Source organism: Aptenodytes forsteri, unplaced genomic scaffold, assembly GCF_000699145.1.
Source record: "Aptenodytes forsteri isolate BGI_AS27 unplaced genomic scaffold, ASM69914v1 Scaffold404, whole genome shotgun sequence".
NCBI classification, from domain to species: Eukaryota; Metazoa; Chordata; class Aves; order Sphenisciformes; family Spheniscidae; genus Aptenodytes; species Aptenodytes forsteri.
The window spans coordinates 5,422,446-5,443,637 of record NW_008795629.1 but is presented as its reverse complement, the minus strand read 5'-3'; the positions used below and the strand labels follow the sequence as shown (position 1 = coordinate 5,443,637).

Genomic DNA, 21,192 nt, shown 5'->3' with positions numbered 1-21,192 from the left:
AAAAAAATAGAAAATAAAATAAAAAAAAAAAAAAAAAAAAAAAAATCAAGGGAAGACCTCAGGTAAGCAGAAGTTGTAAGAGACGTGAGGCTCTCCCATGTTTCCACATCAGCTCTTGGAAGATTGTCACTTCCTCATGCTCAGAGCTCTGTGGTAAAAGCCAGCATACCTGGAAAGAAGAATCCAGGTCAGGAATGGAAAAGTTTAGTTTAAGCTGCTTCTTACTGTGTCAACCCTGACAGAGCTAATCTTAAAGTCCTTTTGCAACACCTCCCTGCCCCAAAAGCTGGGCCCATGTGAAAGAGTTATAGTCTTCCCCTGACAGGGCCACTCTCTTGCCCACCTCCCAGCACAGCTGCGGATGCACCTTGGAGTCTGTATCGTACGCGTTAGACACCTTTGTTACAAAAGGGGCAATTTTCTGAAGTGCTGAGCTCCCAAGGGAGCGCATGCAGCCCAGAGGAGGGGTGCCACACACCCCCAGGGTGGTAGGAGATGAAATCTCATTGTTACAGCTGCCTTTTCTTTTAAAACAGGCCAAGTGATTGAATAGACTCAATCGATAGATTGATTTAACTGCTCACAGAGGTCTTGTGAAGTATGACTCACTCTTAACGAATGGAGGTTAAGAACACAGAGCCAAAGAAATTAGCAGTCGGGGATTGTGCTGAGCACTCTAGGTCCACAAGGAAGAGTTTCTGAACAGCCCGTTGGCTTATGTCTACATTTAAAAATTGCAGCATTGATAGCGTTGCTTCTCCTTACAGAGTAAACAGGCCCCAGGCATTTTAGTGCATCTCGGAACAGCCCAAAGCAGAGGTGGATGTACTTGAGTTCCATCGCTTACACCTTTGAACAACACAAAAATACTACCTTTTTCTAAAAGGTGCACTATCGCTAACTGAAGATACAGGAACACCAGGTGACGTTCATCCATCCATCCATCCATGTCAGATGGGAAGTCAGACAAGTTGACTACTGTGGCCTTAGAAAAAAGAAAAATACTGCTTACATTGCTCAAAAAGATGGATAGCGACGATTGCGCAATCAAGGTTGCTCTCAAAGGCATTTCTGGTCTTCCAACAAAATATAAATCTTGACTGAAAGCAATAGAAACCATCAAGCCCACCCTATACTTAAGCAACGTGATTAATGCTCCTTTAAAAAGTATACACTTACCTGCCCATAAGGATGCTGCACCATGCCAGAACTCCACCTCGGATAATATCAAGTGTCCTACTTTGTCTCCTTTTTGCTACTCTGTTCTTGGCACCTGTAAAACCACCCCACCACACACACCACCGAGGCCTGAAGGATAAGGATATTTGGCCATAGAGCAATGTTCTCCCCTTGGATCTTAACCCCTGCGTAAGAAGGCAGCTCACACCATGAAGAAGTTGGCTACTATGGAGCAAAGGAGGAAGGAATGTGGAAAAAACAAAAGTGGAATTGTTACTTGGCACAAAGAATCAAGAGCCTCTGGCAAAACCGAGCCATTTACAGAACTACAAGTTAAACCTATTTTTAAAGCCATCTTTACATTGTAAAAGGAAAGATGTCCAAGGAGATTTTAAAATTACCAAGTCTTGCAGCTGGTTTGTAAATGGTTTTACTTAAGAGCTCTGTAGCTGTCCTTCCCCCTCTCCGCCAGTTCTTAGTCCTCAACATCAGGAGGGCACGGATGCAGTACCTAACAGCCAACATTCCCACTAACTCTCTTCATGGCAAAGGATAACAGGTTTCATAGGATTTAAGGTTCATCTTTGCAACATAATCCTGCACAAAACCAAGCCTCACCCATTTCAGGATTCTAAGTTCAGAAGTTTTAGTAAACTGTTCTCTACTTGTAAATAGTGAAGTCATGAGTTATCACTGAACATTTATACCAATTCAATGGTGTGCTGATTTCTTACCTGCCTCTTATGTGCTTAAAATCTCTTGAAGAAAAAGTAGCGATGAGTTACTGAGCTTACCCGTTACACCCTCCTCAGGCACGTGCCACAATTGGAGGCATACAGTTCAAAGTCAAACAAAGCAAACAAGCTGGTAACACCAGGATAGTTTTTATTTGCTCCCTGAATTAAATATTGGCAGATACAGAAAATTCAGATACCAACTATTTCCCCAACATTTACAAGACTGAGTTTGCAATGTCAGAAAACAAGCACATTTATGCACAATCCTGGCAACTGATAGTGTGAGTGCACAAGATCGCCCTGCCTCAACATCAGTTTTTAAGAGGCAGTATCCCTGGTCTCCGGCATCCAACGCTGTCCCCTCACTGACAATTGTGGCACCACGGAACGGCCAAGTAAATATCCCGAGTGGGCAGCTCCAGTGCATTTCCCCCCCGCAAAGGATTTATTCCATGCTCCTCCTGAAGGGGCAGAGGCAAGGTCAGCACATCCAACAAATAACCCACCTATGAACACAAGCCGATTCTCACCGTGCCTTTTTTGCTCTGTTCTTTGAGAGCAGGGAAGAACACAGCACAGTGACACTTCCAGGAAAGCTGTTCTTAAAGGCCTTATTGCTGCCACACATTGTCCGTGCTGGCAACAAAGTGCCAGAGGCACACTGGCTCCCTGCTGCATGCCGAGTTGCTCTGCGGCTGCTGAACTTTACAGTGGGTTTGCAGCACTTTTCCTGCTGTCTGAGGGAAGGGAAGTTTTCAAATAAATAAAAGGACATGAAGTAAGCAAGCTTTTATAACTGAAATCATGTGGAAACACAAAGCATGTGCTGTTGAAGGAAATACCATTTGCTCCTTTTCACACTGGAGCAAAACTTAGGAACTTGCATCCTCCTTAAAGCAGCTGGTGCGGCCAGTGCCCCCAGAGCAAAACTCAGGTGTAGTTGGTGCAGCAGGAGAAGCCAGGCACCTCTGCTCCCTCTTCATAAAAAAATAAAGAAACAGACACTTTTCTAAGACATGTCTGCTAAGCTGGGGACGCACAGAAGACAGATCACATCTAAGATGCGGTGATCCATACAGCATTTCACTGGCTAGTGCACATCCACTATTAGCCAACCCCCGCAGGGGGAACTGAACACGTATTATCCCCCGTTCTACAGAAGGGGGAAACACATGGTTTTACCAACTCTACTGTGCAACCTTGTGTTAGATCCTAGCACGGCAGATGGCAAGAGATTTTCCCTTTTGGAAAGATCACAGAAGTGCCTTCTAGGCTGCAAAATGCCTTGGGCATCCTCAGACAACTGCATCTTCTCCAGGCACAGGAACTCCCGAATCCCAGTCCTGCACTCCAGATCGTAATCCACGTGCTCCTACGCACCAACCTTGCCAGTGTCTCTTCAGCAGGAGTTCTCTTAGCTCCACAAGCAACAATGACTCCAAATAACTTAGCTGTATGACCACTCTTCCACAACCCCGATGGTTAGATTTATAAGGGCGTTGTATGAATTTGCATCTAGTTCCTCCCTTTGTATTAGTAACAAGGACCTCCCAAAAGATAGCTTATAGTATAGTATATCATATCCAGGCTCCAGAGGGATTCTAGGTATCACCACCTCCTGTTTTTCCCTTATGGTTTTTTACACTGGGCTACAACCATCCAACGTAAGGTGCCACTGGGCAAGCGAGGGAGGGAGGGAAGTGGCAAGGTTGGGAACACACAACTTAATTAATGATGGGATTGTCAGTCACTTCGATGTCAGGCCCCACATCTACACACCATGCACTGGCATTGATCTTGCCCTGCCCACTCGGCCCAGAAAGGCAGTGAGAGTGCCCCTTCTCATGCCGAGCCACCATGTCAGTCTTGGTCGCCGTCAGACGACTCTTCCTCTGCCTCCTCCAGCCACTGGATAAACTTCTGGAGCTGCAGGGAGAATGAAATGTAATTGGGTAACAAGTGACACCAAACAGACGCTGGGAATGCTCAACAACTACACCGTGTCAGTGAGCACCACTATCATGCACAAGAAAGAGAAAGAGTATTTCTAGGAGACATGGAAACAGAGGCAGATTGAGGGAGGGAGAGAGAGAGACAAAAGTTTAGACGAAAACCAACTGGGATGCCATGGACAAACCCAGACTGATTAGACTCCTGAGGGAGATTCCTCCAGTTAGACAATCCCCACAACACTCAGCAAAAAGACAGAAGTTCAAGAGTTTTTCAGAGCTTGAGGGAGAAGAGATGACAGCTGCACCTTAGCTGAGACATGTTAGGAAAACTGCTGGGAAAAACCTACTCCCTGAGAAATTGCTATAAAGAAGGCAGCTCATTTTACCTTTTAACTGGGCTCGAATAAGCAGCTGAAAGCACTGCTGACCTATACTAAGAGCTGACTTTGCAAAGGTTTTAAACAAAGTTGGAGTTCTTCAGAGATGGCTTTTTTCCCCTGCTCCTCTTCCAGATCCAGGGAGGAGGACTGGAACGGGGCTCAGCCAAACTGCAGCACAAAGTTCTGCCTGATGGAGGGTGGAAGTTTTTATGCTCCTTGCAACACAAGCCAAATGAAACCACTCAGTACAGCAAACGCTTAGAAATATATGCGAAGGGACTGGTGAGCCAGGAATGAAAGCTTCAAAGGAATTGCATGGGGCCAGCGCACAGGGCATTGGCCTAAAGCCCATTTCAAATGGGTGTTGGCTTAGAGAAGCTGTGCTGCTACTCCAGAAAGTGCTGGCCTCGTGCTACAGAGAGCCCACTAAAAACAATCTCCCTCTCCTACTACCTCCATTCCTCATCCAAACAGGATGATTATGGCAGAACGCGCAGAAATGTCTGTTCTGGAGAACAAAGTTGTGTTGCTTCGTGTTCAATGCACTGGTGCGTTACTGGCCTACCGTGTAATGGCAGCTGCTCCACAGAAGGCGACAGTAGCACCGAACTCCACTCAAAGTTTCTTTTAGCAGCTGTTGTCTCTCTCTCTCCCCCCGCCCCTCCTTTAAACACCTTTGGGACTTACCCGCTGATTTTTACGAAGCTGCTTTCCCTTGTCAGACGTGTCCCGCAAAGAGAACCAATTGAGAATTACATCTTCTTCCAGAATTTCCAGCTGGTAAAATGTCATCAACACCTGCGTCGATTAGAAAAAGAGGGCTCTCTATAAACTCTTTTGGGGCTAGCTCATGTCCAAGCACAAAGTTTGCACATAATCTGTGTCTCCCAGCTCCATCTTCAACAGAAGGCACTCAGTCTGCTTCATTTTGCTTTTATTGTTAAAAATAACTGAGCTTCTCCTACCAAGCCTTATGTTCCTGACAGTTAGATGCTATGACACATAATGAGTCAAAGTTCAAGCCCCATCAGCTTCAGCTCTGTGGATGCAGGGTATGACTGAGAGCTGTGGGCAACAAAGGGCCACAAAGGATGCAAGTTCAAGTTCTCTTTTTAAAGCAAAGCATCCCAAAACCCATCCCTAAAGCAGATCTAACAAGCAACTCTTATGCAGGCCCACTTACACACAACAGTGACATGTGCAGAGAAGAGCATGAATCTACCCAACTCTGCCCCGGGCTCCCTCCTCCTGCCAGTTCTCTCTTGAAAGTGCCTTATGGCAGGCGTCAAAGCAATTGGTCATTCATCAGCTCAAACTCCTGCCCAGTGCAGCAAGGGTAAGATGCAATCATGCTTTCTCAGGGTGCCTTTGTGCTCAAGCAGAGCAGGCACTTTGCGGTCGGTCTCCTTGCGGCACAGCACTGACAAAGCTGGCTGCCAACTCCAAATATAAAGTGTCACTTCAATTCCCAGCCTCCAGGGAAACCCAGGCCCCTAGAACAATGGACACATGCCAAACAATTGCTGTAATTCAAGGACATTTTGGCTCACCAAACTGAAGTCTTTTGGCTCCAGTCCTAAGTGGTTTGCCATTAGCCAGAAGCACTGATAGCAGAAGTTAGGATTATTCTTTCTTGAGGAACCAAGAGTTAAGCAGGCTCTAGGAGAGCTCTTCCAAGAGAGACAGGGGCTTCCTGAGACACCGCTAAAGGAAAGACTCGCGATCCAAGTCAAATGCTCTCAGTGTGATAGGGCAGAGAGAACGCAGGGACAAAATATTTGTGAAGGAGGGTGAGGAGAAATATACTGAAAACTCTCAGAAGTGGGGAGATAGGTAATAAGCCACAAGTCAGCTCCCCTTTATTCTCAGTTTCGTAACTAGCTCAGCCTGAATAAGAAATCCCACCCTTATTCCCAGCTTTACTTGTTTTGCACTCTAAAATAGGGTAAACCATTTGGCAATTAAATCCCAGGGACCATGGAGAGGCAAATGAAATAAAGCTCTTCCTAAAGCAAGCCTCTGGCCTCGCCTCTTCCAGCATCACACAACAAGGGCATCTAGGTTAGAAGCTGCAAAATAATAGCTCCCTTCAGGCTGCATGCTGGTAATTAATACTCACCCTCAGCTGTGCTCCCTCAGAGGCACAGGCAGGCATAGATTTTTTTTTTTTTTAAAAGCAATTGTTACAGACGGATTTTCTATACGCCCTCTCCACTGAGGCCCCAAAATTCTCTCCTCTAATGCAGACAAGGCAATGATGCAAATAGGATGCACTTCACCATGAATCTAGCAAAAACAGGTCCTCAGAGTTGGGAGCGGATACTCACTTTAGCTATTGACGTGCAGAGACTGTCATGTTCCAGGAAGAATTCCTCAATGGCAAATAAGGCATTCAAGTGATCTGACGCCCGTTTTATGTAGTTCTTAAACAACGGGGTCCAGTTCTTCAACAGCTGCAGGGGAAAAACACAGAAGAGTTCCTGAGCTATGAGATGGATGTGTGCACTCAGCCCTGTTTCTCAGCTGTGTTGCACTAAGAAACTGACCCAGGGAAGCATTTTAAGAAACCATTCAGCTGACCACTTAATGTATTTGCCCCACTCTGTCCATGAAACAGATGCTATTAAGTCTCACATGTGCAGACAGAACCTGGTTTTACTAAGCAGCTTTGAGGATATCCGTTAGCTTTCTTGGTTTTGCCTCTCTGGATGGAATACTAGATTATCACAATAAACGTGTTTAATGGAGTCTGGTACTCAAAGAAAATCACTTCACAGCAGACCGATAAGGAGAGGTGCATACATGCTACTCAAACCTTCCCCCCCCAGAGCAGCTGACATTTCAGTGGAACTTTCCTTCAAAGCAGCAGAGCAAATAAGAAAAAAGAGAAAAAGATAGTGCTGGGATAATTACCAGCTGAGTAGAAGTGGACAGTGCAAAATAGCCACCCCCAAAACAGGAACGCAGTGGAGCAGCCCCTAAGTGCAAGTCACATATTTGCTGTGTGCCTACAGGCTTGTCTGGATCCTGGAGCCTGCTGCAGGGAATAGGTGGGAAGGATGAAGGGCAAGAAGTTGTTACACTATTAGCTGATCTCAGTTCTCTCCTCCAAGGTTTATTTTTTTATGAAGTCTTTAGTTTAATGATTTTGGTGCTGCCTCTTCAAAGAGTATTTCTGTCCGAGTCCCCCACAGCTCTTTCACTTGTTGTACATATGTGGAAAGCAAGCAGCAGGGAAAGCTCTGTAAAAAAGCACAGACTGACCTGAATCTGGGATAGGAGGTAATAAAGATACTTAGACCCCTGTCCATAACAATTTTAAAAGGTATCAGAACTAGGGTAAGATACAAAAATTCCTCATTGGCCATATCATGACCAGACCATCCTACAAAAACATTGTAGGAAATTTAAATCAGAGTTCCACATCTTTTTAAATGGATTAATTCAACAGCAGGCATTCCTGCAACTACATCCCTGGCATGCCCGTACAGATATACTGTTTTGCTGTGCCTTCAACAGCGTCTCCTTAGAGAACGCATCTGGTCTGTTTTGAAGGGAAATAGGTAATTCACAGGGGCTTGGGGTGTGATGAGGAAGCTCTGAGTCACCATTCAGGGTTAATCAGCATTATTCTGTCCGGGACAGTTGTTAACAGGCAGTAGCCCTGCCAGAGGGAGAGCTCCAGGACACATAGCGGAGCAAGAACCCAGGCCAGCATGGACTACCAAAGGTAGCCTGTACTAGGAAATAGCGCTCAACTACTCCATAGTACTATACTCCATCACCTCTTCAGACATACTTGCTATGCAACCATGCTGGAATTTGCATGGCTCAAGCAGAAACAAAGAAGGGGATTAGTACAAACAAACTGATCTGTATAGTAGTACATCGACTGGCTCAAGGAACAACAGTAACAGCACAGAATGATCCTAATCATCATGGTATCACAACAAAAAACTGAGGGTTGCATGGCATATTTCCAGAAAGTATTTTAGCCTTTAGCAAAATGCTTAATCCTAAACACTCTTCCCTCCTCTACAACCATCTCCTGCATTTTTATTATCCTTTGGAATTCTTCACCTCAAATGTAGTAAAGCTACTAGCAAGTTCCTTCCGGGCTAAGAAATATTTTGTAATACCTTTCTGTTAATGCCTTTAAATCATAAGCGGGCACAATTCTAACCAGAAGCTGTTGAGTTTCTGAAAGCAAGTTATTTATAAAGAAAGCAGAGCTATAAACACTCACAACCCCAGGACTCAATCCAGTATGCCTATTGCTGGGAAAGGGAAAGAAGAAAAAATGTACCATCTCAGGTCGAGAACGTGCACCGTACTGTAACTGGTGCTAATGGTGAAAGTAGGGCTCAGCCCCACAGAGCCCCTAAGCAAAAACATGCCTGTAAGCCTGTATGACCAGAGAGGCTGTTTTGGGAGTTTCATGAAAATCTGAAATGGGGAATTAGAAGCTTGCAATTATTTTAGATTGAATAAAAGACTGAAAAATGTGAAAAGGTACCTGACAAAGAGCCCTATAGACAATATCATAACTTTCCAGGCTTTGACTCTACCCGGGTAACTCCTCAAAACAATCTACAGTCTGGAGAAAGCAATCAAATTCCTCTGACAGGTCGATTCCTTTTTCATCAGATCTGGTCAGTGATGCTGTATCAACTTCAACTTCAAAGAGGTTTGTGATCCACTTTTCTTTTGTCAGAAGGACAGTCTTGACACCAGGCCTATTTTACCCCTACCTCCAGCACAGAACACCATCATGAAGGCACAAGGGACAAAGCTATACTTCCGACCTCTTACACCATAACAGCATCTGTGCTGATCACCATAAATTGCTTCAGTGAAAGCAGAGATCCTTTTGGTCCCTGAATAAGCGATCCCATATTGTGTTTGCTTGCATGACATGACAAAAGAGTAAGGCTCCCTGACAGAAACCTGAAGAGGTGCATCACACATACTAGCTGCCAGGCGCCAGTGCAGACACTGGCCAGCTCAGCAAACTGAACTGCTATATTGCCTCCCCCGGCTCCCTTTAGACATCCTCACCTACATAACCTTGTTTGATGCTGCTTCAGTGACAACAGAAGCACAGCCTTCAGTTTATCAGCAGCTTCAGCCACGTTTGCTCAAATCATGTCTACAGTTCTAGGAAAGGTCTGGTTTTCTGTACCATCTCTGCTTTACAACTTGTTCAAGAGCCGAACAAGATGCCTGACATACGTTGATCTGCATAACTCTTTCTCAAACCTCCATGTTCCATCTGAAAAATACCCACGGGCATATCCTTTACCGGATGCTTGTTTCCTAAAATTGCTGCAACACTTAAGAGCTTCATGCTCAGGGGCCAGCACTTCAGAGCACATACTGTGGTTTCAAGTCAAACCATACATCATAACTATGGCATTTCCACAATTTCCCCTCCTGAGCTGTCTGGGACTGCTCTACCATCACTCTTACACAAGCAACCCATCTTCCTTCAGCATCTCTTAGTCAGAGTCGAGCTACAAAGAGAGCGAGAAACATAAAACAGTTGTGTAAAGTTCAGTGGGCTTCTGATATTCACCACTCTCAGAATGCAAGTATCCCCATCTCATACAAAATAACACTTTGCCGTATGTAAACCATCATAAGCAGATCTCAGCCTAATACCGCTATTGACTGAGGCAGTTTTAGCTGCATAGCTACACACTGCAGCTACATGCTTTCGTTATGTACTAACCTATACCGAGCTAGTGCTTGGGATTCTCAGGGTGTAAGTAAGTATTAGTAAATTAATGGAGTGTACTTTTTACTAGCTAGGGAACCACAAGTTGCAGAAAAGCCACTGCTTCAGATGCTGTACAAACATGCATGTTCCGCCCGAAGAACTGGTCTCCTCTCTTCAGAGCACTGCTGGTAAATACACACAAAGCTGCTGCCCAGGAAGACCATCGATGTCTGTTTAATAAGCCTTTGAATATTGGGTTATTGTAACGGTGACTTAACATCATGCGTGCAATTGAACATTAACAGTGTACCTCACCAGGATACTGCCTTCCTGCTGATTTCAGCACAGAAAGCCAGCGCAACAATTCTGCACACAGTAAAGACACCGAGGCACAAAACTGTCCCAGAGAAGGATTCTCTAAGAAACGTCCTGGTTGTTCTTTACAAAGGATCATCTGGAGAAACTGGCTGCCATGATGGTCAACTGGTTTGACACTTGGCTCTCTTTGATAAATCTAAGGATAATTTGTGTTTCATAAATGCACATGGCACACAATTCCCTGTCTAGAGAAATTCCACTTGTCCACGACATGGGGCATGGCCACCCTGAATGTTACATTTAGATTATTATCGCTTCTCACTAAAGGTGAGTTGATTTGCTGTCTCTGCTGTTAAACACGAGCATCAGCTTTCCTATGATGAAATATATATGGACAAAGTTACCCAAAGGTAAGCCCTTCATGTACTTCCATTGTCTTTAGCTTCTAAGGGGTTTGGGGCAATTACGCAAAACATTATGCATTTATATCTCCTTTATCTCAGACTAGAACCTCTTCTGACTGGGTGCTGCAGTGAAGTTCTCCTGTCCTACTCATGCTAGATTAGGAGCCCAATCTGGGAGACAGGAAGAGATGCCATATCCTAGCTGGAAAAAAAACAAACCATCCTACACAGCTACCAACTCCACATAACCTGTTGTCTAGATGTACTGCTTTCCACTTAGAGTCTAACACCTGCTCTAATGTTCTCTTCAGTCCTCCTCCTTCAATTCTCTTTTTCCAGGACAGGACATGCTATTCAAGAAAACAGTCTGGAAAAATGAACAAAAGCAAGCAGAATTTAAACAGAGTGAACAGCAAAATCTCACTAAGCCATCTGATGAACAGATCAGTTCACATGGACATTTCCTACAGAAGGCATCTCCACACGTCCAGGAGATTAATTAAGTGCCACACTTACACCTACATAAAGAAGAATTAGTTTTCCACCCCTCCCCATCAATTGAAAGCACATACTTCCTCAGAGAAAGGATTATGAGGGTGTCTGGTGTTCCTCTTTAGCTCCATCTCCTAAAACAATTAAACTAGTCCTTCCCAAACATATGTCAGACCCATTCATTCTGAAAGAGCGCCTTCGTAACCTGTGGAGTTTGCAAACTCAAATACATAAATGGGCTATAGCAAAGAGACAAAAATACTACAATGGTTTCAGCTTGGATCAACAAAACCATTAAGATAAGACTGCCTGCTTTTTAAAGCAGATCCTACCCTATTTTGTCTCCCTTAAGTCAGGAAATAGAAATTGCTCTCACCCAATTATACAACCCGTCTCTTTAGAGACATAACAGAACTCTGTATCTTCGCTCAAAGACAACAATATTGTGCCTTTGCATTTGGCTGGAAAAAAATTGGCACCAGTTACAGCATGCAGACAAGTAAGACCTTGGAAAGGATCCCACTGGGAGAGAACCGCTCCCTGGTGCCCCAGGGACAGGGCTTATGATGGATTGGAACCGGGTTCCTGGAATGCAAGCCTGTAAAGACATCTCTAACAGTCCTCTCTTTTCTCTTCTACAAGTGATGCACTTCTACTATCACACACGGGAAACAGAAACAACCATAGGTAGTGAAGTAGAGCTCCCCACACCTACAGTCTCAGCTGAGTTCTGTCAAGCAGGTATAATAGTTTCAGTTCACTTTTTCTTCTATAGAAGACAGAGAGGCTCATGAACTCAAGGAGGTGGCTTCAGGCTTAACCAAAGACTTCTCAGCCAGGAACTACCTGGGGCATCCAGACAGACTCTTACACACTAGTAGACAAGCCCAAAGAAGAGGCAAATGGAGCAGGACTCACGGGAAGTAACGCTGAGAAATAGTTCTGGGAGTCCAGGTTTGCATCCAGCTGCTGCAGTGGGAACTCCAGGATCACTTTACTGAGCACCTGCATCATCTCCTTCAGGCCAATGTTATATGCATACCTGTGAGGAAAAAGGCAAAAAACCCCAACATTTCACACTATCTGATCTCTGCAGGCTGTGGCTTTTCACAGAGATACAGCAGAAAATTTGATTTTCATCTTCCAGACTTGTTTTTTATTTGTTTGTTTGGTTTTCCAAATATTCAGGCAATAAAACCACCTTGCATTGCATCAGGCCCTGCATAAGGCCACAAGTCCTGAAAATCTGCTATCACAATGGAACAGCACCCTCACATTTACTAGAGTGCTGTAGGCATATTGTTGCACAAAAGAAGGGAAACAGGTTTGTATTTGAGAAATACTAGGTAAAAGGCACTGTGTTATGTGTTCTAGACTTGCTGCTGTAAAACAGAGTGGACAAACCACACCACAGCACAGCCCCAGCTGCAGGCAGCTGGTTGAATGCCGGAATGCAGAGAGCAGCAGCCCCTGCATGAACTTACAGGCAGTCTGCGCCAAGAACTGGCTTGCTCTCTTCAGTCCACAGTTACTTAATAGCAATTCAATCTCTTGTTACAGAACTGGGGCAGGAAAAGCCTAACCACTGAGGATGCTATAGATGCAGCTGGCGCTCTCCATCAACTCCTGTCATCATTCAGTCATGATCTCTAATCTGCATTTCTCATGCTCTATACTGATAAAATTAATGTTTAACAATCAAACATGGGTATCCACATGGTTTCTCCTCTTCTTTCTAAATCTGCTGTCAAACCCAACTGTTCAGCATAAGGGACAGCATCCCTAAGGGAACACTCACTTGAGGGAGTTGATTTCCAGGACCAGGTTGTCACAGGAAATGTTTTCTTCTTCGCCCCTCTGTAACGTACCCAGAACCTCATTCTGGAAAACTAATGAAAGAAAGGACAGGTAGTTAGACATGAGAGGTAAAAGCACGGATTCTTCAAACTGTTCATTACGGAAGAAACTATGCCCTTAACACAGGAAGCATTCTGACACAGATGTCTGTCTGTTCTCCATAAGCTGGCACAAACCCACATCAACTATACCTATAAATAGTGGAATATAATTCAAATAAAGGAGACGACCTACTAGATATCATTGATCTATCCACGCAAACCAGTACAAAGCTATTTACCTCTGCAACCTTTTAGAGCAGTTTCTATCATACTTTCACAATCTAGCTTTTCCTATTCAGACAAACCTCATCTTCCCCTAACCAAAGATTTGAATTCAAACCTAAAATTTATTGGTTTAATTTCCTTTGGGGAGACATTTTAATGTGAAAAAGGCTTTTTTTTTTTTTTTTCAATTTAGCTTGAACACCTTTCAAATCCAGGTAAGCTTAACACAACAAAAGAGAAAACCAAAACATCTGCCAAAAGAGGCAGCTCCTACAAGGACATTTAATTCTCCAGCATGGTTACAGCAGTAAGCTGTCCACATAGGGAAACTCTGCTGGACCTTCACACAATGGCAATGGCACTGCCATTTAAACAGACAACTCAGGGAGGTCACTTTCATGAAGGCCCGGTGATGAGGAGTGAGAAAGATGGAAGGATCTTTGTCTAGCTTCTTATCCTTGGCTGCCTTGGGTTAACACAACAGCAATACAAGGGATATTAAAGAACTCTGTAGAAAATACAGGAAGTGAGGTCAGGAAACAAACTTATTAGACATCCACAAATTTTCCAATATACCTAGAGAAAGCAGCACAAATCTCACTCACTGCATCATCTGCAGACTCACCATACTTCTTAACAGCCTCTCTCTCACCTTTGATGTCATCTAGCTGAGGGGATGCTGCCCGACTGTCTGGCTCCTCAGAGCCCATGCTCATGTCGCTGTCTGACTCGCTCTCTTCCTCTGAATGCATAGCTGGGCCTGATGAAGAAGAGAAGATGCAGCATTCAACACTCAAAAGCTGCAGCTGTCATATGCATGAGGAATCAGGTGTCCCAGGGACTTCCCAACGAAGTTAGCAACTATCTGTCCTTGCAAGGAAGCTTCTACTTACAGGTCCAGATGATTAGATTTGCTGCAGAGGGAATGCTACAGCTGGCACTAGGATAATGGGACTTTTTAAGAGTCTGCAGGCAGACAATGAAGGACGGGGACAGAAGCAAATGCATTTTGCGCAGACTGCTGACTCATGAGGGAGCAATGTCAGCAGACACTGTCACTAGCAGGAAGGGAGCCAGCAGTACCCGGAATAGCCAAAGCATATTCCCTCTAAGGGAGGGCCTGGTATCCCATAGTGCGCCATTCGCAGCACAGACAGCTGTGTGTGTTAGCGTAAGTCAAAGATGTAACAAACATCTTCCACAGAGCACAGGAAGACAGAGAATCTGGTCCACCACCTGCCTTCACCTCTCGCCAATACACATATCTTATCTGGAGCCAGTCTGCCTCACAAAGCCCAGGTTTTACTCTAGACACAATTATCAGTGTCCCACTCAGCCAGTTTCCCCGACACAGGTCTGTCTGTCCATCCCCGGGTGACTACACTAAACTTTTCCTCACCCCATAGGCTTTGTCTCTGCTCTTCTTCATCCTCTTCATTCTTGTCATCTGCTTTCCAGAGATAGCCTCTGCCCTCTAAGCCTACATCCTCTTTATTGTAACCTGAAAAAGAAACATCGATTAGGAGGTAGATGTACTGGATCTGCTTACAGGCAAACCCGAAATAGACTGGTATAACTTGCGTATTACTGCCCCTAAATATCCTTCATCGAGTGGGAGCTGGGATTCCTGCAGATGCATATGGATTTCAGCTTTTATCTTCTCACTTGCCTTGACAAGTGACTGACTTACTCCTCCCATTCAGCTGCAGCAACATTCAGCTGACCATGTTTAGATCCCTCAACAATCCCAGACTGGTAGAAACAGTATTTCACAAGGACAAAGTCCTTGGACACAGTCCAGGTACGAGAACATAGGTCTTGCAACCCACCTTGAACTGAACATTTCTTCCAACTTCAGCTTATTGTCTCCTACAAGGCTCCTACTCTAAGAAAAATGGAAAATGGCTGAGTCTCCAAAGACTTTAATACTGGGGTACTGAGGTACACCTCACTGTCCAACTTGAGCCGAATGTCCTTGCTTGCCCTACTGAAAACACACACATTCCAAGCTGAATGCAGCACTAAGCTCCAGCCTGGCACTGCAGAGTCCAGAATGGGGGGAGGGGAAAGCCCCCAAAAGATCATGGAAGGCAAAGCCCTCTGCATAGCCTGAGTGCACAGAGCCAGGGACTTTCATACCTTTCAGTTTCACTTTGCTTTCCTCTTTGTTCACGCCAGAATCATCACTGAACTGGTCATCCTCCTCTTCCTCCTCATCTGGTGGGTGCAGAGAGATCACTGTGCCCTCAGAAAGAGTGATGCCAGGACCTACGACTACCTGCAAATATGTGCAACATATCTTAATGAAGAAATACCCTGATTGCCCCCTTGTACCTCCACCAGCAGGGACAACAGCTGCTCCAGACAAGCTTTATACTAACAAGTATAACTGAAGACATCAGCAGTGCTAGACCACATACCATACTACCCTAGCCAAACAAAAGGAAGAAAAAGGTGGGAGCAGTAGCATACGCCCCACCTCTGCAAAAAGGCTTGGAGCAGCCCTGTATTCTGGTATGGTCTAGTGTAAGTCTAGTAACCTGCCAAGAAAGGCAGAAAGCAGAACAGACACATATACAGCTCACCTGAGAAGACAGGACACAGTGGGGCTTTAGCTTTACTTTCTCCTTCACTTCAGCTTCATCGCAGATAACAGAATGGCAGATCTCCACGTTATCTGCTATGTGTACTCTGTCCCAGAGAAAAGCTCCGTCCAAAATGACTTTATCACCTGTTATACATCACCAAGCACAAATATGTTGAGCAAGGCAGTTTGCTGCTTTCCCACACTGCTGAGTCCGCTAGAAAGCATCTTACTGAATCCCAATGCCCTTGATGCATGATGGATGTTAGATGAAAGGTAAAAATTGGCCTTAGAGGCCTACGGCCACTTCTTACCCAAAGCTAAAAGACAAGTTTGTTCTCTACAGACTTAACAAGTTGACAGTAACAACTAACGTCTTGGTTTTGCACAGATACAGCCAAATCACAAAAAAATTCCAGCCAAGAGTAGGAAGAAGGAGTACCAGGCAGCTCACAAAAAAACAGGGACAGATGTCCCTCATTTGCAGGATGTTGGTGGGTGATAACTCTAGATCAGTAAAGGTCATGCATTCTCTACTGCGGAAACAACTTATTTGGATGAAGTGCCTTCCACCTTTCAGCATCATTATGGTACCCTGAAAACTTTAATCTATTTCCTCTGCTGGAAAACCAAGCTTTTCTCCTTTCTTCCCATTAGAAGTCAATCAGTACCCACCCATCATCCTCTCTCGGAGCCAAATGCACTCTAAAAACTAAATCCCAACAACCTGTGCCCTTGCCAGGCAAGGCCTGCATGTCCCCCATTCTTATACTCACCTATCCTACAGTTCTGCCCAATAACGCTGTTTGTTATGGAGCAGTTGCTGCCGATGACCGTTCCCTGCCCAATGAGTACATTCTCTTCCAGCACGCTGCCGTGGCCGAGGCTAACATCCACCCCTCGGTAAATGTTGTGTTTAGAATGGCTGTAACTCTGATTCTTGTCATCGGTGAAGTTCATCTCTGGAGTCAAAGGGTAAACCCAGCGCCGGATGATGTCAGAGCACACAGCTTCGTACATTAGCAGGTTGCATATATGGGCACCGTACTCTTCTGTTGTTACATGCATATGGATCTGGTTCCCCAGGACCTGGGAGACAGGCAGGAGCGTGTCAGAAGATTCTCTAATGCAAGGTAATAGGATCTCCCTTGTAACAACCCTCTCCCTACCTCCTCATTCACCAACAGACCACGCACAAAGTCATCCCGTGTCTGGTAGTCAAAATTGTCTGTGAACAGCTCAGCCACCTGCCAGGAATAAAATATAAGGAAATAATATAGTCAGCAGAAAATGTTGCCAGGGAAGCCAGAAAATTAATGGCTGTTCAGTTGTTCTCAGAGTGCCGAGTAATGCAGCATAGGAAAGCGATGCTCTTGCCTTGAATAAAGCTTTGATTCCTTCTGCTAGGAGTGTTGACCTTCCCATCTCCTCCTCCTAACGGAGACTATGAACAGATTCTGGTTTTCAGAAGGGGCAAAACATTGCTTTAGCATTTTCAAGCAATCTGCCCAGCCTCACTTTGTAGTTTCACTCCCAAAGGAAGGCTGTAGACCAGCTTTATCAGATGTGGAAGAGATGCCAGCAAGCCTAGGCTGGAATAACCCTGAATGTTACCCTAACATGGTACCAGCTTGCAAGTACTGACACTTTTCCATAGCATAGCCATCACCTCTGCTCCACAGATGTTACTACACTCAAAGTGAAATCACTTATTTTCCAGAATAGTTTCATCCTGTGCCAAATCAGCCAGTCTACCGATGCATCCACTGTCTAGTTCTGCCTGGGCTCAAGCAGTGGATGCCAGATACAGACTGAGCACCCATACAGTCCGCAGAGCAGCGCCACGTGATTGCTCAGGCTCTCGGCTCAAGTCACTGAGCACAACTGGGAGCTCTGGTTTCCAAACCTAGTATGCTCAGGCCACATGCATCCCCTGCACACCAGCAGGACAAAGGGAGCAATGCACATTGAATTTTGGACCCTCAGAAGGGCAGAGCTCACCTGTGGAGAGCAGATGCTGATATGACAATCCAGCAAGTCATGACGCACTTCAACGTTCTCAATAGAGTTCTGGAACAGATTCTGAAAGAGGAAAAAATTCAGATGATTTGAATGCCTCACGCAGTACCGAACCCCAAAAGCCTTCTAATAAGCCAGGGGCAGTATTGACTGAACTATTAAACTAGCTGAAGTTCTGAAGATCAGAGAAATCTACAATCTGCACTGAGACACAAGCTTAGCAGGCACAGCCTGGTCACACACAGAGCTGCATGTCAGTCAGCAGAGACTGCCCTCGTCCTTACACAGTGCAGCTCTCCAAGAAACAGCTTGTACTTCAAACAATCACTTTTCCTCCAGGAGGCTCCTTACCTTAGTCGTTGGGAGCTACAAATGTACAAAGAACATTAATAAATCAAAATGCAACATTCATAGCTTCCGTACCCCCTAGTGGATTTTTACAGCTGTGGGTTGATTTTTTGATGTTGTTGGTTTTTGTTTGTTTTGGTTTTTCCTTTTTGGCTTCCTACTGTGATTTGTGCTTTCATTTGAGGGTAAAAAATAATCTACTGATGTGGGGATGAAAATGTCATATAATCACAGGCTTAGTTCTGAGTTAAAAAAAGAAAAAGGTCCTTCTATCTCACTGGAGAAAGTGCCTCCACAGACATTTACAGAGCATTTACTACCTTATTAGGTGAACAGTACAGGCAGAGGTAATAAGAGGTACTACTCCTTGCACCTGCTGTTATTCCACCTCCCGTGCCAGGCTCAGTGCCACTTCAAAATGGTTTGTGTACAACAGTGGAATATGCATCCCAATTTGGGAACCCCTGAGACAGCACAAATCATCCACCTCCCCTGTTTCACATGGAGAAAAGGAATCAAACAAATGCAAAAACTGAATTGTGAGAAATATGTCTGCCCCATCTTCAAACTCTGAAATGAGTCCCAAACATGTGTGTCCCAGCACAATTTCACCAAGCCTCAAATAAAGGTTAAAGGAAAAAAAGCCAGTTTACCCAGAGTTACTTCCTATCATCTGCTCCTCCAAAAGAAGCAGCAAGCACAGTTCCCCAGCCCTCAGTCAAGGAGGACCTCCTCCTTGGGGTGGGCTGCTTCACTACTGCAGCCCTTTTCCACCCGTCAGGTTCCAGACGCACCATAGGAAAGCGGAAGCGTTTCAGCCCCTGGGTTCTCTGGTAGTGAAGGACACGGTTTGTGGCACTGTCCATAGCAATAACAATGTCATCCTCTTTGCACCTGGCATGGTGGCCAGGTGAGGACTCCTTGAATATCATTGTCATCACAGAAACATTCTTTTCCATCTTACGACGCAACCTGAAAAAGAAGGGCAGAACTTTAAAATCACTCTTCAGAGAGTTACAGCCCAGCGTCTCAGCACACCAGGCAAGCGTACACTCTTTCAACACCTACTTGTGCTCTTCCAGGGCTTTGGATATATTGAAATTGGACACCACATCTCCAGTGACGAGAATGAAGTCGGAACGAACAAGGGACTTGGCATCAACGTCTCGCAGCACGTCACCAAGGGAGCGATACAGGTCAGAAGTCACAAAGCGCACCATGTTCGGAGAGGTGTGGCGGCACCACTTGGATTTTCTGGAAGGAGAAAAGTATGTCAGGAAGGCATAAAGAGGATATTCCTATAGAGAACACAGTAGGACACAGTGCCCCAGTGCACGCCACATCTGTCAGGGAACGCAAGGAGAATCCTATTACAACGAGCCCACTATCAATAGGCTTAGGTACGCTCATTTGCACACAGCAGATGAACTGAAGAGGGTTAGACTTTGAGACCGTAGCTTATGGAAACTTAGGAAACCCGACTCCACCTTGAGCCAAGTTTTGACAAAGGAGAAGGAAAAGCTACACACAACCCAAACTTTTTTTCCTCGGAAAGCAGTACCTCAAGGCAGGGAAAAGACTGCATGCTTCTCTTTAGCTTGCAAACCTGCAGCATGCAGAGGCAAAGGTGCTGTCTGAGCGAGCTGTTTCCAGATGCTGCACGACATACCAAGACAGGGCATAATGCAAAGGATGGTACTCTAATTTACACGGCTACCCAGGAAACCCCTGCTTTTAGACAAGAAAAGTTAAATGCCAATACAAATGCAGTCCGAAAACGCTCAACCCTTTTAATACACTGTACAACCACACTCCTTCACAGGAGGAATGGTCTTTTTTTGAGATGTGTTAGAAGACTTCTCTTGAAAGTGAGTCTCTAGCACGTGGTTTTCATCAGAAGGATCAGTGAGACCTTTGAGGCTTGCTGGAGGATAGAAGAATCCTTTCCATGATAACGCTAAAAAGAAGAAGAGATTCTTACTGTAAATGCTCTTTTATCTCAGCTGACTTCCAACAGCAGAAAACAAAGGTTTCTTCCACTCCAGTTGCTGTTAGGAACTCTAAGGTATAGTCAATCATGGCCACATTTGCCATAGGTAAAAGAGCCTAAAAATAAAAAAAGACACACAGATAGCTGAACAAACACTCTGTACCTCAACATCAGCAACAGTCCCTTCCAGCTTGAGGACGTATCATCAGTGGCGCCAGAAAGATAACACAAATAACTGCTCTACCTCCTTTTATCAAGAATTTCCAAAGTTGATCTAAACAGTAAGAGCTAGTTTTTGATCTTCTATAGGGGCAGATCCTCACTTCATAGAAGAAAGCATGAAAGAAGTGAAATTATCACACAAAAAACTCTTCAAGATGACTCAAATAAGTGAGAGAGACTTAAAAAAAAAAAAAATCCCAGAGTGCCGATTCCCTGACTCAGGCTTTAACTGCTACAAGAAAAACCTGACAGACATGAATGATGAAGCCACAGGAATATGAGTGTCCAGAATTAAAGAAGGGGAGGAAAAAAAAAACCAAACCAATCTAAAGTAAAGTGAGCATTCTCTTGAGATTCAAGCCACACTTTTAAACCAAGTTACTGATTCACAACTGAGTGATCTCATACTATTCTTTAATTCATTTTTGGTGATGTTTTGTGTCAGGCCTGAGCTCGCGTGTGTAATTATGACCACCACAAACGCTTAATCAGCAAACAAGGTAAGATAATTGTTCAGACCTAAATTCTCCAGAAGCGCTCTTTCCTTTAACATACAACCTTCTGATCCGGATAATTAAAGTGCTTTCCCCATCCATTTCTCTGGCCATATTCTTTTAGCCATTACTGCTGGCAAGGACAAAGATTTTGCTTCTTTCCTCTATCAGAAATAAGCCTGCCAAACCCGCTGCCGCTCCTGCATCAGCGACAGATGAAAAGCAAGCAGC

The 21,192-nt window shown here is 44.7% G+C and overlaps 1 protein-coding gene across 1 annotated transcript; it reads right to left on the bottom strand.

Moving 5' to 3' along the window:
- Positions 1-2,047: 2,047 nt before the first annotated feature.
- EIF2B5 (eukaryotic translation initiation factor 2B subunit epsilon) lies at positions 2,048-20,355 on the bottom strand. The gene is made up of 15 exons (XM_009282402.1): positions 20,237-20,355; positions 19,324-19,509; positions 19,050-19,227; positions 17,890-17,970; positions 17,058-17,135; positions 16,665-16,977; positions 15,890-16,035; positions 15,444-15,582; positions 14,704-14,805; positions 13,957-14,064; positions 12,980-13,070; positions 12,100-12,223; positions 6,576-6,701; positions 4,936-5,046; positions 2,048-3,842 (listed from the first exon to the last, which is right to left on the bottom strand). Exons 1-15 carry the CDS (start codon positions 20,347-20,349, stop codon positions 3,777-3,779), a joined length of 1,962 nt encoding a protein of 653 aa, XP_009280677.1. The 5' UTR covers positions 20,350-20,355; the 3' UTR covers positions 2,048-3,776.
- Between the last annotated feature and the right edge of the window lie 837 nt (positions 20,356-21,192).

Coding starts and splice junctions, on each gene's coding strand:
- EIF2B5 (XM_009282402.1), bottom strand. CDS start 20,349: ATGGCAAATGTGGCCATGATTGACTATACCTTAGAGTTCCTAACAGCA. Junction 19,510..20,236: donor GAGATAAAAGAGCATTTACA/GTAAGAATCTCT, acceptor TTCTCCTTCCAG/AAAATCCAAGTGGTGCCGCC. Junction 16,978..17,057: donor GTCTGTTGGTGAATGAGGAG/GTAGGGAGAGGG, acceptor CCTGTCTCCCAG/GTCCTGGGGAACCAGATCCA.